This window comes from Nannobrachium achirus (assembly GCF_963921795.1).
Source record: "Nannobrachium achirus genome assembly, chromosome: 3".
Taxonomy (NCBI): Eukaryota; Metazoa; Chordata; class Actinopteri; order Myctophiformes; family Myctophidae; genus Nannobrachium; species Nannobrachium achirus.
In genome coordinates this window covers 53,790,984-53,810,057 of record NC_137812.1, presented here as the reverse complement: position 1 = coordinate 53,810,057, position 19,074 = coordinate 53,790,984, and the positions used below count along the sequence as shown (strand labels likewise).

General features: G+C 42.2%; 1 protein-coding gene across 1 annotated transcript in view; it reads left to right on the top strand.

The window, feature by feature from the left end:
• LOC308282321 (methylcytosine dioxygenase TET2-like) overlaps nucleotides 1–19,063 on the top strand; it is a gene marked incomplete at its 3' end in the record, with an annotated part of 34,541 nt that extends 15,478 nt beyond the window's left edge. Inside the window, exons 2-3 of the mRNA XM_080722666.1 lie at nucleotides 17,773–18,960; nucleotides 19,053–19,063. Of these exons, the coding sequence (XP_080578792.1) occupies nucleotides 17,817–18,960; nucleotides 19,053–19,063 (1,155 nt within the window). The 5' untranslated portion in view covers nucleotides 17,773–17,816. The remainder of the gene's footprint in view (nucleotides 1–17,772; nucleotides 18,961–19,052) is intronic.
• Between the last annotated feature and the right edge of the window lie 11 nt (nucleotides 19,064–19,074).

Sequence of the window (19,074 nt, the reverse complement as noted above, 5' to 3'; positions counted from 1 at the left end):
TTTTATTACATTTTGCTATTTGGCTATATATAAAAAATAGTGCTGTCCGAGTTAACTAAATTAATCGCAATTAACTCACCGTTTTGTTAATCGCGATTAATTATTTTAATCGCAATTAATCGCATATTTACAAACATTGCTACAATATCGGCTATATTGGCTACAAGGTCCATCCCTGTTGATGTAACAAAAAATACAAAGTATAATTAAAGCATAAAGGTGGACACAACAGTAATCATTTAGCAGATCCTTATACCCATCAGCTGAAGTCTATTTAACTCATACCTCGCGATCCCCGTAGAGACCGTAGATTTCCCGCTGTACCGCGCTGCCATGCCCGTAGAGCCCGTAAAGTTTAATTAGCTTTAATCATTATGAAAGGATTAAAAGTATTAGCGCAGATTTTCGCTGATTCTGGCTCTTTAGGCCCGCCCCCCTAACTGTATCCGGTCATTTCCGGTCTGGACCGGATCCAGCTTTCCGTATCCAGTCTGAGCCTGGGCCATAGTCCCGCCTCCATTGGTTTACTGTGTAACAAAAGAGAAAGCTACTCGGCGATGGAACGCTCGTTTTTCAATCGGATTTTTGCGTTTGGAAACTTTGATCCAGTCTCTACACGCCTGGATTATGATCCCCGCACATATCGTGCGTTTTGTGCGCGAACGTGTCCACGTGTTACCATAGCGCACAGTTGGCTTTTTTCAATGCTTTTTCATGTAAACACTGGCTGATAAGCAGAGATACAGCGTGGCAACGGATATGTCTTTTTCAATGGGGTTTTTTGTATTCGAAAGCTTGTCACCGAGTCTACACGTCTACTAGATGAGTCGCGCACAGATTGTGCACGATGCGTGCGCGTGCCCACGCTAAAAGGTAAGGACAATTTGGCAGCTGCTTACTACAGCTATGTTTAAAATGGCAGAGAAAAAGTTAATGCAATACCATTATGATTTATTCAGGTTTTTAATTGATTTAGAATAAAAGATACTTTTGCATAAATCCAGCAAATATTTACACTCCCAAGTTAATAGGGCCACGAAAGACTTGAAAGATATCCCTCTAAGTTACATTGTGACCTGATAAAAGCTGATAACTTATTTGCGATTAATCGCGCGATTAACTACAAAAATCATGCGATTAATCGCGATTAAAATATTTAATCGTTGGACACCACTAATAAAAAATAAAACAATAATAAAAAAAAATCATTTCCTTGCATTTTTTAAATGAAAACAACATAGTTGAAACAATGTATTATTCTTTTACCCCAAAAAATCGGAATCGGAATCGAAAATCGACTTTTCTGAGAAATAAATCGAGATTTTATTTTTAGGCCACATCGAACAACCCTACTCCATATATGGCAATAAAAGGGATTTGGTTTCCCTGACATCACAGTGATGTCAGAGTGTGATGTCAGAGCATGGGAGTCGATCAACAAAAAAGACAAGCGTTACCCATACAAATACAGTCAAGATGTGACGGTTCTGATACTAAACTGCGACCTACGGTCGCAATGAATATGGAATAGTTAAAACTGGTCTTACGTATGGGAGTTGAAAGCTTTAGAGAGGGTTTATGAACCTTCGTGGTAGAAATGAGGCCGGCTAATTTGCCTCCGACTGGATTCTGTGCTGTGATATATGCATTTGACATCTCTGATTTAATGTGGAAGCTGGGCTCCCACTACGCTGGGCTCCAGAGTGCACCTGTTTTTGGTGCGCCAGCACCTTAACATCTGTCTGTTGCACCGGTGCACCTTACAATTAGCAGGTCTGTCTATGTGTGTGTGTGTGTGTGTGTGTGTGGGGGGGGGGGGGGGGGGGGGGGTGCACCTAAATTATATGCTGGTGCATCTCTAAGAAAAAACAAGTAAAAAGTTAGTCTGGACCGGAGCCCTGATAATTGGGTTAATTACTGTAGGGTCAGTCATGGGGGCATTCCCACTTTGAGGCTGCTCGTAACAGAATATTTTCCCAGATGATCTTATACAGTGAGAGGTTCACAGATTAAATCTTAAACCTCCCGATCTGCTCAGAGAAGCATCAGTGCCAACCCGATTTTATCAAACATTGTTGATATTTATCCGGATGAGTACATCCAAGTTGGAAGGCGTGAGTTGTCCATGACAGAGAGAGTCTACAAGGGGACAGACTTGAATGAGGACTGTTGACATGGCGAGGGATACAAACCACCTGTTAAGGGTGCATTGGACCGATGAAGCTTATCGATATGTGGCAAGAACATGACTATGTACCGTATAGCGTGTCTTGCCAGATACATCACAACCGTCCGTTATCACAGCAAGTTGAACCAACTTCATTGTTTACATCCCGACCCAGTAGTCTTGTGTTTAGACTTTAGAGCATTCAAACTGAGATCCAGAGGTCAGGGGTTCAGTCCCTGGCCGAGTCATACTGACAAAGTATGAAAATAGTACCCAATGCTTGCAACTCTGCATCAAGGGTTTGATTGAGGGGTAAGTCCCTGTGACATACTAGCGTCAGGTCCAGGGGCTGTACTTGTATACATCAAGCTGCTCTCACGCTATGGAAACAGGAGACGTTGCTGTTTCCGAGGCTACTTACTTAATATTGTTTACATCTGCTTCTTCTGCATGTGATCATGTGAGATGAGATGACCGCCCAGCTGAGCAATCACACACTATCCTATTTCAAAATATTGTGGGTGTACCATGTTTAAGATTAGAGAGAAGACACATCTGTTAAGGTTCTCCTTATGTACGTACATGATGTAAACATATTTCAGAATTTTAGTTAATTTAGTTAGATTCTGTTTATTTGAAGGATTTCAGCAAAATACATATTTTACACTGAGAGTTAAATTAACTCTCTAGATAATCGTCTAATAATAAGCTCTCAGAGAGTCTACAAATGTAACCAAATGCACACTTTACATTTGTACCCTCTCAGAGATACTGTGTAGATGAAAACTGGCATATTATTGTGTACTGTGTAACATCCGCCTATTGTTTCATTCATACAAAAGCAGCGCACAGAGCTTCCCCACAATGCCTGAACTTTACATATTACAACACTGCAATGAGTTGCAGCCTTTGACAGGGGTCATGGTGGTGGGGGGTTACAATATTACAGCATACAAAATTGGAAGGGGGAGGTAGAGCTAACTGCAGACACAGGGGCCTTTTGTTGCCGAGGCAGGGTAATGTGGAGAATGTCACATGTTCAGGGAGAGAGGAAGGCATAAGTGGCTATCTGAGGTGCATTATAGGTACCACACTTGTGTGTGTGGACATGTGACCGAATCACAAGTGTGAGGTGGTTTGTTGAGAGACTTGGCGAGGCACGGTGCATGAATGAACACCTGGCGATGTCTGCCTAACATTTGACAGTCAGCAACAGCATGCTACTACTGCAAGTTCATTCACAGGGTGACTTAGGGCCGATTCGTACTCCACTTTTAGAGCCAAATTTATTTTGGTTCGGCTCTGTCCAAACTACAATATGACACCATTCAGAGGTTGGGGGGGGGGGGGTGTGTACCGTAATTAATACGGCTGTTCGGTGCCACCAAGATTTTGTGACTCCCCGAACCGAACGGAAATAAATTTGTCTCTAAAAGTGGAGTATGCATCGGGCCCATAGAACAAGCCTTGCTCTCAGTCCAACTTTTAGCTCACCAGTCATCCCAGACAAGCAATCTTTTTTTTTTACTAAACAGTGGAAACGTATGTTATTGACTACATCTAAAGGTGTATGTGCACATATAGTAGGAGAAACTGTATGGCACAAGCTAGCACGGTTAAAGAAGACAAGTAATGTATTATGGAACACTCTAACATGAAAACATACCGGGATGTTGATGAGAACATTAGATCTAGTGTGCCACCTAGTTCATTCACTTGTACAAGGGCACAAGAGTCACTAAGGCTATTTTGTTACAATTGGCACTGAGCCATGTTGATATTTTATTGCAAAAAAATGTTTCCCATGCTATCATCCAGCAAGGCTGATATATTGTTATGCACTGAACCATCAATGCTGATATTTTGTTGCAAAAAAAAGGTCACCCCCCAAAGTACCGGGTGACCTCTGAAACTTAAATGCCAAATGAAAAACCTTCATGCATTTGGCACTTTGCCAGTGTTCATTTCAAACGCCATCTAAGGCTGAATTCTTTTGCCAAAGTTTACCCATTGAAATGTGTTCAAAAGGCCCTGAACGGAAGCTCCATTCTGACAAATACATAGCAAATGTCAACATTTTAAAAGGGCCGTGGAGCATTGTCTTAAAAGACAAATACTGTAGTAGTAGTCTGAAACTCATTTGCAGGTTTAAATGTTCATGTGAGCATGACTAATCTCAACAAATATGATGTATAAAACTGGTTATAACGGGTTGAAGATAGCATCAATGAAGTCTTAAATACAAATTGCTATTTCATTCTTTGGTATCATCTATCTTATGGTAAGATTGAACCTGACCGCGCCAGGTTGTTTACATGTTGTTAAAATGCTGTCACACAGCTTACTGTATACGACTGCAGAAGCAGCTAGTGCTGCTCTATATTTACGAGAGGGATTTAAACCCCTGTAGTATGCTAGTCATCTGACCCAATTACACCAGCGTCCCGCAGCTAAGGATGAGGTTTCATCTGAGAGCTGCTGCTCTGCTGTGTGCAATTTGACGAATGTCCCAATGCTAGCCCATTGGTGGAAGTGCACACACAGTCACTGTGGTGTTATCAGCTCTGATATAACATCATATTTCTCACCCATAACATCAAAACACATGCATCTAAACCAGTCACTCTTTCGCGTAATGGAGTACACGTTTGTGCAGACGTTAGTTGACTTGACTTTACTCAGCTTAGGCACATTCCATTAAGTTTAGGGAACAACTGTGGATGAGTCAAACAAATGGCAAATAATAAAACAATCTGTCTAGAAATGGAGTGTTACTACTTCTAACATATTCTTGCCATTTAGTTGGAATTTCTTATCGAGAGCATCTTATAATGAGTATGGAGGGAGGAGGGAATTCACTGGACACCACTGACAGGACGCATGGCTGTAATGAAGGGAATTGAACCTGCGACCAATTCCCAGGGGTCTTCAAGAGGGGTCCTCAGAGTTACTACAGGGGGGCCACCAAATCTGTGTGTGATAGGAACATTTATTTGTACAATAACCACTTGAACACTAGGCATCCCTATTCTGAGGGTAACATTCGCCGAAAATAGCCGATCTATTTGGATCAGCTATTTCTGGCTATTTCCGGCAAAGAGGTTTGGTGTAGAGGGAAAAAAGAGCAGACCAAGTACAGAGTGAAAGTTCAAGTTTACTAAGTATTGACGGTTTAAGTGGTTTAATGGCTGAAAACATACATTAACAAGAATCCAACATACACTGATCACAGTGCTGTCAAACAAGTCTATGAAGCTATCTAAGGTATGAAATATACATATAGGTTGAATCTGCAAGATAATGGGGCCCTTGGCCTGAAAACGTTGAAGACCCCCTGCATCATGGTATGGTTACTCCAACTACAGGGCCGACTCCTATTCCACGTTCAGGATTTACAACCTCTAGTATGTGGGCTCCTTGTTCTTATCATCACAGGAAAATACTAAACAGGGCTTACTGAGCCAAGTGGTATGGGGGGAAACACACACTTGAGATAGTGCCGTATTTCTCCGTCTGTTTAGAAGAGAAACGTGGCTCAGCGAGTGCTCGGTTTGATTTACAAGCCTGTTCCATATCTTTCCCCTCTCGCGTTCTCTCTCTCCCTGCTATACAGCAAAGCTTCAGTCCATACCCATACATCCCAGGTCTGAACCTGAGAGCTCTTTCTCCTTCTCTCTCTCTCTCTCTCTCTCTTAGCAGCTGTCGTTATCAGTAAATGTCACGTACGTCTGCCAAGTCACGCCAAATAGACCCTGTCCACCAAAGCGGCTCTCCTATTTCACTCGCTCTCTTTGGGGATAACAAAAACACAGTGTGAGTTCTGCATGTTAGGACTTTGCACGTGGAAAATAAAAAAGCATAATTGCTATAGGAAGGATAAAATACAAACATGAAGAGAATATAATCAACTTTGTGGTCTACATAAGTCGAGATTTGCTTTTATATTGTACCAAAGTACCAAAAGTCTAGAAACTACATGTACATACCAATTCCAGTGAGTCGATATACAGATATAAACATATCACAATTTGTGTGTAGAACAGACATCATACATCATTTTGAGATAGTGGCTGTATAATTTATGTATTTAACTAATGCCCCTCAAATGGGATCAGTGTTGTAAAACAACGGACAGCTAAATCCTCATGTGTTAATGTAACTCTTTCTTGACAGTGTAGGAATTGACCTCGAAGGGGAGCCGGGAGTCCACCCTGACCCCCAGGCTCCGCACAGCACTAAACTGACTGACCGAGTTGTAAAGGTCGGCAAATAGAGTACCCTATGTAGCTATGGGCCGTGTCTGTGCAAGTGCATCTGTCTACTTCTCCACAACAGGAACTTTAACAGCCCAGGTTCATAACTGCTCAGGGCCGGCCAATCACATGCCAGCAACAAGACCAAACGAATAGAGATGGGATTTATGGCTCTTTGAAGTGAGCTGGATCTCTGGGATCCGTTCCTTTCAAAGAGCCGTTCAAAAGATTTTAGTTACTAGTTACTTTGTAGATTTTGATTATAATTACAAATCACTTCAACCCTATACACATTTCCGCCATATGAAAATAGCCGATCTACAAGCTCACAATGCGTCACGTTGCAACGCATTGTGAGCTTGTAGATCTGCTATTTTCAAATTACTTTTCTACGTCTTATTCATTGGAAAACTAGTGAAATGGGACATTCTTCATAATGAGCACTTTCTTTCTACTATTGGTACTTTAAGTACATTTTGGTACCAATACACTTGTACTTTTCCTCAAGTACATTCTTATTCCGAACTTATTTCCACATTGCAGTATTGATACTTTTAATTAAGTAAAGATTTTGAGTACTTTTTGCACCACATTACCACATTAGAAAGGAACAGCTCTCTAATACTGCAAACCGGATCCCATCGTTCATTTCAAAGAGCCGTTCAAAACACTTGATTCGTTCGTGAACGTCCCATCTCTACAAACGAAAGAGGAAGTGGATGAATAGCATGCAGGAGCAGAGAGGAACCTGAAGAGTAATTACAGGGCAGAAATCTGTACGAGAGGCTCTGAGAGAGGGAGGGACCCGGAAGAAAAACACAAACACGCCCATGCGCACGCGTGCACGCACAAACACACAAATGCAGGAGGATTAGTGACGACCGGCACCCAGAAACAAAAGGCTCTCGACTATTGGAGGGAAAGATGACATGTCATTTTCTGGGGGTTCAGTTCAAGAAGTTCAAGAAGCAAATTTCATCAACTGAAATAAACAGAACACTGTTATTCCCCGATGGAAATTGGCCACAGGGAAAGAAAGCTAAAATTAGATCAAAGACCATAAGTAATAGAATTTCCAGCAGGCATTTACTGTACACTGAAACCGCTGCAATTCTATGTTTCTGGTTTAGTTTAGTGCTCTATTTCCAGATCAAAAATAGACCTAGATGTGGAACACACTTTTAATCAAAAGAATCAACAGACTGCTGCCAGTACCTCAATTGTTGTAGAGGAAGCTTAGTTCTGCTTAAAAGATTGTGTAATTGTGTATGTGTGTGTGTGTGTGTGTGTGTGTGGGGGGGGCTGTGTACATTTATGCATGCACTCAGCTGGGATCTCTGGCTTTGTTCTAGGTTAGCAAAGAATTCTTTTTTTTTTTCTTTTTTTTTTTTTTGGTCAGTGGGTGTATCTCTCTGTGACAAGCTGCTTGGCCCTGGTCGATCTATGTTAAACTCTGGAGTGTCCCAGTGGAGCTGGAGCCACTCTGGCTGGCTGCTTATAGCACACTACTTGGTTACAGATTAACAGCCTCCACTGAGGGGGGCAGACAAAACAATAATTGGTCACACGGTGGGGTAGAGAAAGCCATGTATGGTTTAAGTTTGAGCACCAGCCTATTTCTCATAGTTCTATTTCTTTCACCAAATATCTTGTGCATAAACTGCCAGTAAGCCAAGGAAGTAAATGCAATTTATTTTCTTCATAATTTGTGAATTGCCCAAATATGGGCATTATCAATATGATGATCGATCCCATCTCTTGTTTTCCTTTTGCAGAAAGAAAACAGTCAGTTTACAATAATTGACTCTTAAATGCGTAATATGTTATTAGTGATGCCAAGTATATACGCATTTCAAAGATACTACACACACACACACACACACACACACACACACACACACACACACACACACACACACACACACACACACACACACACACACACACACACACACATACACCAGATGCAACATTACATTACAAAAAAGATTAACATAATGAAATACCTAAATCAATAATGATGTAGGCCACGCTTAAGATTACTTTAGGACGGGCATTTTTTTGGAACCGGACAAAGCCAGATGTTGGAGCTTAGCTCCTTCCAGGAGCACCGCTCAAAGACTGGGATGCACACAAAAGGCCCGGGGCATGAACCAATATGCCCATACTGTATAAGCATACTGTATATGGAGATCCTGGGTCACCATATATGGGCATAAAAGAGACCGACACGCATACATATAAGTACAACAGGTACGCTGACAATGGGTATTGGCATAAACGATTGGGGCATGCATTCACCACTTGCATCGTTCCCCGAGTATATGTATGCACAAAATCTGTGTGTCAGTTTGTCTCCCGCATAACTCAAGGACCATCCAACCAAATGACTCCAAACACTCTCTGTGCATAATGTATCACAGAGGACCTACGTATGTGTTATGCCAATTATGTTGATCCGATCAGCAGTTGACCACAACCGAAATTGCACACATTCTCTGTATCTGTCTGTGTATGTCCCGTTTATGCCCATATATGGAGATCCCTGACGCCACAACATCAATATGATGATCACAGTACTGACATCCTTGAAGTACTATGAAAATGCCTATTATACCCATGTATGGAAGACCCTAATGTGGGTCTATTTTACAACTTTCATTCAGAGTTAAATTAACACTGATCAATTTAGCTGTGCATGCTATGCTGCATTGCTGAGTGCACCTGCAACAGCAACGGGCCTTTCTTTGACCAGGAGGCTCCATGAGACCTGCCATACTGTATAGTGTATAATGCTATAGAAATGCAGACTATTTGAGACCTATGCTGTCTTTCTGCACAACATTGAAAAGATAGCCTAATCATAATTCATAAGTCAACATAGAAAAAAACCTAAATGTAAAATGTATGAGTAATACTTAATGATCAATCAACAGTCCACCATTCATTATAATAGATTGTTGCCCAAACGTAGGTATAGCCACTTATGCATGTACAGCAGCTGTCATAAACACAGATCATACAGTATAGCTTGCTTCAGGCCATTTCACACGTGCACGCGACACCTTTCAAATCCCTCTCCACAACCAGCTCACCAAGGAAGACCCGCTCATTGTTTTCTGTGCTCCTACTTTACTTCTCCCACCTGCCACCAGGCAGCTGGCTGCCACAGGCTGTGCTGGATCTGTTGACAATGAGAGCAGCCCTCTTGGGCAGCCTCGTAGCAGCTTGGCTTGTTAGCACTCAAACCCAGGGTTGTGGAGGGCTGCTGTGGGTCTTGGAGGGGTGACTGACACAGGAGGGACAATTGTTATGCCAGCTAGCCAGTCACCCAGCCAAGTACATACACCAGGATGTCAGTCATCCAGCAAGCCACAGAATGTGAGTTAGCTAGCTTAGCTAGCCTGCCTCAGTGCCTAAAAGAAGCATAGCGCACCCAAATGCTTGAGAGGCGTCAATAGCCTAAATGTAAAATACTAGAAGTTTGCGGCCCGAACCGCCATGTTGCGGTGGCGTGGTGTGTAATGTGGTCAAATATGGAGATCAATAGATGTCTGTAGAATACATAGCATATTATACTGTAGGCAAGTTTAGAGGATGTAATAGTAGTGGGTAACATGTGTTGTGTGGATAATGTTAATGTGTTTTTGTATGCGTGAGCAGTGTGCGTGCATGCCTGTGTGTGTTGCTGTTGCAAGGCGAAGAACAGCCCCTGTGACATTTTGTATTCATTATATTATGTATTATTGCTTTGTTCAGGCCCGACTCAATCTGAATAGAATCCTGTAGCGTGCGGAGCGCCCGACGTTTCAAAACGGCTAGTGTGAGCCCGTTTAGATTATCTGGTCAGAGAATCTGAAAAAATGATCCTGTAGTGTTTAATGCTACCCAATTCAATCACGCCCGACTATCTGCTAATGTATGGCCAGCTTAAGTTTGACTGGACAATATGTTGCCACTGCTGCCAGACCCGAGTCTAGGTCCACTTTGTCCAAAATGATCCTGTGTTTATTGTCCTGGTGAGCGCTGTTGACTAGCACTGCAAAAGGGTGTCAACTAACTTTTTTTAATTTTTACTCATTGTTTTTATTTATGTCCTAAATGGGCGGTAGGCCTATATGAAAAAAGTTGAGGAAATGGGAAAAGTGTTTATAAGAAATCTTAAGAGTTCGCTGAATTTAATAGAAGCCATCTTTTTCCTCTTGAGTGAGCACAGGGCTGAAGTCTGTAGGTACATCACAAACTGAGTGACCTTGTAAAAAAAAAGCAACTGAACCAACTTTAAATCTCAAAGATGAATGAAGTTTTCATCCAGTATTCCTGTCGGTCAGGCACAGCAGGTGTCCCATTTAAATTCCCTCACAGAAAACCAGCCTCCAGTCTCCTGCATACAGTATCCTGACAGATGGAATACATTCTCATAATGTGCAGTGTAATCTGTTACATATTAGGTGTCTTTATACTTCCAACTAATCCCTACTATATTTGAATCCATTTACTTTAGAACTATGGAATGTTACATTGATGTGCTCCAGTGCTGCCAACTTTCAGGAAAGCCTAAGAGTGAGATTTTTTTCTTTTTTTAAAAGAGTAGATGTTATTTCCTGTATTCTGTTGCATTTTACAGGGAGTTTGATACTTTTATCAGGCTTTACTATATGAGAAAATTATGGATAAATGTTTACATTAAGCTGCAATGTAACACGTCTTTTGCTTGAAGATCTGTTCTTTTTGCACACGCATCCATCCAAAAGTCCCTCCCCTTTTAAACTGCCTGCTAGTAAGCAATGGGCATTTTGGACGTGTTGAATTAATGTTTGCGACCGTAGGTCGCAGTTACTTGCACACTATCCAAACCTCCACCGGCTGTCCCTCCGTCACTCCCTCCGTCACTCCCTCCGTCACTCCCTCTGTCACACGTCACACGTCACACTTTTGCCCTGCTCATATCTCTGCAACCGTTGCCCCGATCCATGCCAGATTTTGCACACACACTCCTTGCCTGCCAAACTACAACCTCCAAGGACCCCCGGAGTTTCGGGGACCCCCAGGTCCCTGGGGGACCCCCAGGTGTAAAAAATTACCAAATGTGCAAAAATGACCAAATGACCACCCCAACGGGGCTGCTCTCTCTGTGTCACACACACACACACACACACACACACACACACACACACACACACACACACACACACACTCTCTCTCTCTCTCAAACATAATGTGTGACCTGCCAAGTGGCAAGGAATGTTGCCACTGTCCTCTCTCTCTCACACACACACACACACACACACACACACACACACACACACACACACACACACACACACACACACACACACACACACACACACACACACCCCTTCACACCAGGGAGTCCAGGAAGGATGAGCCTCCATGCTTAAGTGTCAGGTGATCATTGCTGAAACCTCAGAACAATAGCCACATATTAGCAACCATAAATACAGATGCCCACCCTTTAGCTAACAGAAACTGCTTTTGTAAATGCTGGAATGTTAAAAAGGTCATCTCTTTCACTTTCAATTGTATACATTAGCTATTGTTCATAACTACACAGTCATGTCATCAAAATGCATCTGTCCCATCTAGCGCCACCATCTGGCTGATTTTTAAAAAACACATTTTTGGACACTGCTCCTACAGAATTTGCCCTAAAATCACACAAACCACTACACAGTATCTCTACAGTCACCCTGCTCCTACAGATTTTGCCCTAAAATCATGCACACCAGTACACAGTATCTCTACAGTCATGTAATCACAACGCATCTGTCCCATCTAGCGCCACCATCAGGACGATTTTGCACAAACTACTTTTTGGCCTATTTATGGAGATAAGCGACCAACGGTCGCTTATCTCCCGATTAGGGAGTCTTACTGGTGTAGATCCTCCTGTCACCTGTCGATCTTACTGTAGAGAATGATGTGCGCAGGAACGTGCACGCAGCGTTCCTCACACCAGACGCTCACAAACACACCGCGACGCATCTAATCATTTCTTCAGAATCAGATACAGTATTTTAAGTCCTTTAATTGCTCAAATCGCGGCCGAAATGGATGTCTCAGTGACACTTGAGTTGACGGCTGGTGATATGACGGCGTGAGAAATACGATGTGTGGCGTGAGAGCGTGAGAAGAGGGTCATTTGCGTGAGTCTCACGCTCATTGCGTGAGGGTTGGCAGCTCTGATGTGCTCACTGCTCCAAGCTCCTGATATGAATCACTGGTTGCTTTGTCTTCAGTATAGTACATTTATTGTGTTTGAAAATGCCTAACTGTACATGTCGCATGGTCTCCATCTTGTGGTTTACCCAATGATGTCAACTCATGCCAATGCCGTAGGTGAAATGTCCCCTCTTTACTTCTCGAATATGATACTTTTCAGGTGGCAGCGTGTATAAACATGAATGTATATTCAATGTTCATGGTTGTATAGTGCCGGTGGGAGGAAGGTTTGTGATCATATGATCGCAGATAACCAACAAGCAGACTACTGTACATACAAATGTAGATTCCCTTCCACTTTGTTTCCAGACGTTTCAGTTTGTATAGATGCAGTATGTATGACAACGCCTGATCACAACCAAGCTGTAATAGCTTCCAGATGTGATAATCAGGCTCAATGACGGAGCATTATTGTGCCAAATGAAACATACCATGTGGCCTGTTATTTATTCACCCCACCCTCCGCTAGCTCCCCCCCACCTCGGCAGCAATGCCTATAGTGATTCTATAGTGTGTTCACACTAACAGGAGAAAGCTTTCGTGGGATTTTAAAGCTGGATCCAATTATGTTTTCAAAGGTTCGGTGCCATGTTTTTCTTATCTGGCCATAGTGGCTTGGCGTCTGTGTCCTATAGTCTCTCCCAGAGCTCTGTGTATAAAAAGGACATGAATTCCTTGTTTCAAGTATATGAACAGAGATTTACATTTTTGAAAACTTGAACCCTAGCATCCCTATTCTGGGGGAATTCTTTTCTGTGAGGATATTTTGTGTAGCCCATGGGAATACGGTCAATTAGTATACGGCTCATGGGAATATGGTCAACTAAGTATAGGGTTTAAATGGTTAGTGCATTCATTTATATCTAGATAGATAGATAGATAGATACATTTATTATCCCACGAGGGAAATTCAGTTGCCCAGAGGCAGCACAGCAGTTAAGGTTACAAGTTACAGAGAAGTAAGAAAAAGAAAAAGAGTACTGTAGTGTACAGTACAAAGAGCAAGCACAAAAAAAAGATAAATAAAACATAAAGTGTCGAAAGCTATAGCAAAAAAAAGAAGAATAATATATACATAAAGTGACCACGAAACATTCAACGCTCATAAGTGACACGTCACACACACAAAAAAGCTATACTCAAAGCATAACAAACAGTGCCAAACAAAAAAAGTGCACATAACAGTCACTGCTAGTCAATGCAGTCATGCAACACAAGTATCACACCGCCATAACAACACCGCAATAGTACACAGTACAACCAACACAACCCAACAGTGCAGGGCCAGAAAATAAGTGACCAAAGTCAGTGCAAATAAGTCAATATATATATATATATATATATATATATATATATATATATATATATATATATATATATTTACTTTTTTAAGCAATAATGGGAGCCCCAGCAAGACGCCACAGCAAGCCTCTCAGGGAAAAGTACGTTAGAGGTCAGAGTCAGTACAACTTTTGTTCCAGTAGTGCAAGGTAACAGTTGTCCTAGGTAATCCTATTAGGCCTAGGCAAGCGACCATCATGAGTCTCGTTGTATTGCTTGAGAGGGACCGGCACAAAGGACTTTCCAAGTCTTTCGCACCTCCGTCCTGGGTAGCGGAAACTGTTGTTTCCTCTCATACTCCAGTAAAAAAAATGATAATCTACATTCAGATGAATATACTCCTCCTATTAGCATTTCAGAGAGATGCATAAAATAAGGTGGATATTGATTGAACTGAGCAGAGCCTAGACCAACTTTAATGAAAAGGCTCCTTTCATTGCCAAGAATACTGTGGTGGGGCATTTTCCAAAAGCACGTCCAATGGCCGTGCCTTTTTATGAAGAGTTGAAATGTGCACATGAATCATCACTGGAAAAGAATTTGACTCATGACATCATGTCACCTTAGATGTCTGCTATAACCTCAGCCAGGTGCTTCCTCTTACCCTGTAACTAAACTAAAAAGAGTAGGCCTTCTCTCAAACTCTTTGGTACTCATTGTAGAGCTAGCATGTACAAGACTGGCAATCAGTTGTGGTTAGGGAAGGGTAAGAATCAGTGCACTTTTGGTACCGGTACCTGATGGGTCAGAACTAAAATAACAATAAGCTTCTTGACAAAGGGGGCTGCTATCTGTATTTTGCCTTTAGGCACTATCGCAATAGACATATTCCTACCCGGCACACAACCTTCCTGTTTCCTGTTTACATTCCATGCAAGTATGGCAGACAGGTCGAAGTGCTCAAAGGTGTGGGCTAAGGGGGGCAATACCAGCAACGTCACAAAATACACACAACCACAATATGACAAGTGTATGGCTGTAGCCAGTGATTCAGATTCTGAAAAAGAACCTTAACTAGTCAAGGTAACACTACCTATTGGATTAGCCACATCTATTAGTTAGGAAAACACATACAGTTTCAGTTTAAAAAACATTGCATTTATGTACATTCCAAATTGGTAGACTGGGACATTTTGCTTTGCATTTTGCATATCCAGTCAAGGGAGGATACAGAAACTGCCCGTGTGCATGCATGTATCTGTGTGTGGAAATTACTGGACAGCAGTGGATACAGTAACAGGCTCTATACAGTACCAGATATTAACACTGAATACTAAACAGAAACCAGCGTTTCCACAAGTACTGTGAAAAGCCTGGTTTCTCTCCTAATACTGTACATAGTCTGGACCATGCCCTAGTTGCTCAACCAGTTCACTGTGCTGAACGCAGTCAAGGTGTGTGTCCTGGGTTTCAGTTATCAAATCGTCGCTGTCGGGCAGAAACTGTTATCTCTATTTTCTCTTTTCATAAATGAATGCCCTACTTCTTCATACAACACACAAAGTGATGAAAGTATTTAATCAATGAAAAGTGTAGCAAGAACGTGACTAAATAATGACTAAATAATAACAACATTGGATCCATTGGAACACAGGTTCTTCTTTTCCATTTCCTAAAAGTAACAGTTTTAGACATACAAGGTTTTGACCCAACAGTGACAAAATATAGCTGATCTGCCCAAAAATATATTTTTTAAAAGAATACAGAATGTTCCAAGGGCTTTCCTACTCCTTGAGTATCTGCAGAGGAGCTGCTCATAACTATGATGGATTAGATTGCGGCTCTACTCGGGGCTCCATGCACTGTAATTGTTTTGCAGATGCTGCGGATGTGACATGCATTAATAATTGAGGGTGGCAGCCAGAAATCAATGCCATCACTGGAATCTATATTTGCTACAGGCAGGAGGGGGGGACGAACGAACGAAAGAAAGAAAGAAAGAAAGAAAGAAAGAAAGAAAGAAAGAAAGAAGGAAAGAAAGAAAGAAAGAAAGAAAACCAGTGTATTGAGAGCTTGCACAGTGTGCTTTTTTTTAGAGATTATTGTGTGAAGCATAAAATGATGAGAAGTAATTTAACACTAGCAGATTCTCTCTTGTTTTGCTTACAACCTTGGGTAGAGCGCCAATAAAGAAAACATATATTTGGAGTCATTTCAGTTATGTTTTACATAAATAGCCTATATATAAATATAACCATCTGATACTAACATTACCATTACAATGCTACAGTCTGCCTGTGGTATCAAGTGTTATCACCCTTGGATTATGTTTCAGACGGATATCACAATGGTGTACACGGTTGATTAAAGACAACCGCTAAACAGCTGATAGGCAGAAACTTCTCCCATGCATCTACCATCTGGGACATTAACTGTGCCCTTTTTAAAACCAGACTAACGTTGGTTACTATGGGAGGTATTGTATGGGTTGTTTGGATAAAATCCATCTTATTTTAAAATAATAGAAAACTACATCCAAACTTCAAATGCAACATCAATATTGATGCACCATGTTGCAAGTTCCTCCTGCTCAGGTTTGTGCTGGTGAAATGGAATGAGGTCAGTGCCCAGCCAACAGACCTAGACATTGTGTGATGCACATGAAAATAATTAAGGAGACTTCGGTATGCGTGTGGACAAAAGGAAAGATTCCCTTTTCCTTTGCAGAGGAAAGGCCTCTGTAAAGTTTTCCCCCCTGCATGTGGACAAAGTAGAGTCCCAAACACAGCTGCCCTGGGTGCGTTGTATGTTTTGGATATGCTGAGCATGCAGAGAATGCTGTCTCTAACCCCAAACCCACCCCCCCTTCTCCATTCACACCATGATTCTAGGTCTATTATTCAAGTATTTAATTTAGAGGCTGGTTCTAATTATTTACTGATACTTGGAGAGAAAGGAGATAAACTACTGCATAACTTATGTTTGTCTCACAAGTCAATAATAATAATGCTAAATTCAGCCCCAAACTGGTCTGGATCATAAGAGTTTGACAGGAGTTTGCATTTCAAAGGGGCATGATGAGAGCACAAGAGATGCAAAATAATGTGTTTTGGAAACAGTGGACAGCCCTACTTTCTATGTCTGACTCAGAAGAGTAGATGATGAATGTAAAAACAACACAGACTCCAGGCTTAGATTTCCCACAGGAGCCATACATACCAAAAATACATATGGACTTTAGAGAAGGGTGTTCAAAATATGATATGCTTGGAGAGTTATTAAGTCTGGCAAACATTACATATTAAACATGGTAAAACACATAATTTCCTATGTTGTACATGTTCAAAGTGGAATATGGTTGTATCTCCATTGTAAATCCATGCTGCCCTGGATTAACCTCTCATCTGGTCTTATCTTCTCTCTCACTCTGATGGCAGGGTGTGCAGGGTTAAGGTTGAGGTGAATCTAATTCTGTGACGGGTCCATGTTGCCATCTGATATTCACATGGGGTCAAGTGTAAACACATTTGCTCTACTGACCCTTCCCTTGTTCCCTGCTATGCCCGTAGTGATGAGTGCACCACTTGGCCGAGCTAGTATTTCCTACCGGTGGGAACTTTTGTGTAAAGTAAAGTTACTACAGCGTTTGTAAATATTATGTTTAGAGACGGCTAGTGTATGTGTATTTGTCTTCTACTTTTAATCCACAGACTATTTCTCCTCATCCATAACAACATTTATATCACAATCATTACATGTTATCATGTTTCATTATAGACATAGATAGTAACCAAGCATCTCTTTTCCTCTTTCTTTCTGTATCTGCAGGACTCACAGAGGGGAGCCCTGTGGATGGACTCAGAACAGGCCAGATGGAAACAGAAAAGGCCAGCCATGAGACAGAAGAAAGTCTGATATTAGCACAATTCAGCACAGCTCACACCCCGACAAACAACCTGATCACCGCCACTGCTACTGCTACCAAACGTCATAATGGAAGCCAGTCTCCCATTTTACAGATCAATGGGGACGCAAACTGGAACCATTACATTAAGCCAGGCATGGGGATCAACCCCATGAAGAGGCTGAGGGAGAATTGCAGTAGCAGCCCTGCCCCTGCAGAAGGGCTGTTCGATCAAGGGCCCTTTGTGATGAATGGGGAGTTGAAGCACACGCTTGGCAACCACCAGTCCCTACTAGTGCACCAGTCCAAGAAACTCAGAGTGGATTCTGAAATTAAAGAAGGAGACGAGGAAATGAGCTCCAGTCTGATGGACGATTTCCCCGAGCTGACAAAGCCGGATTATGACTGCAACACCCTGTCGAATGAAACCAAAATTGATAAGAGGAATTGTAACTTCCCAAACGGGGATATCTTCTGTCTTTCTAGGAATAAGCAAGGTTCAATTCCTAATGGTGCTGTGGCATCGCCCACTTCAATGGAAGACTCCCCAGGTGATCTTTTGGAGAAAACTCTGTCTCAGTATTACCCTGAGCATGTTTCCATAGCACCACAAATGTCTGGGTCGCAGGAGGTTACTCTCAACAATTCACTGGCCAGTGAGCTTCCAGGTCAAGGTGCTCCACCTGATCCACTCACCTCAGGTTTTTCCCCTTCTGCTTCGGTGCCCGCCTCAAAGCAACAGCAGCCTGGGGCGGCACAAAATGACCATGACAGAAATGGTTACAACTCTAACCCCTACATTATGAATGGATACTCTAACAATTACAGAGCAGACCACCATCAGCATCAACAGCAGCAGCAACATTACTCTGGTGAGTGCAAACAATCCTTGAATCAGGTGGGTCACACAACGGGCGTAGCTCCACCTAGCTCACAGCAGCATCACAATGGCTCTGAGTGTTATCCAGAGGACCCACACTCCCAAGGCGTCTATAGGAAGCCTAGCCAAGATTATAGTCAGAGCTCCTTCCTTGAACCTAACACTACTCATCTCCAGACAGGGGATGAAGATGGGTTTGGACCCTTTCACAACCCTGGGTTACAGGGGATGGGTCAAAACAAAGAGTGTGCATCTGAGTCTCAACAACAGCTCCAAGGCACCAACAGGAGTCTCCAGTATAGGATCCAACCGCCCCAACCACAGCAACATGCTGATACCTTGTGTA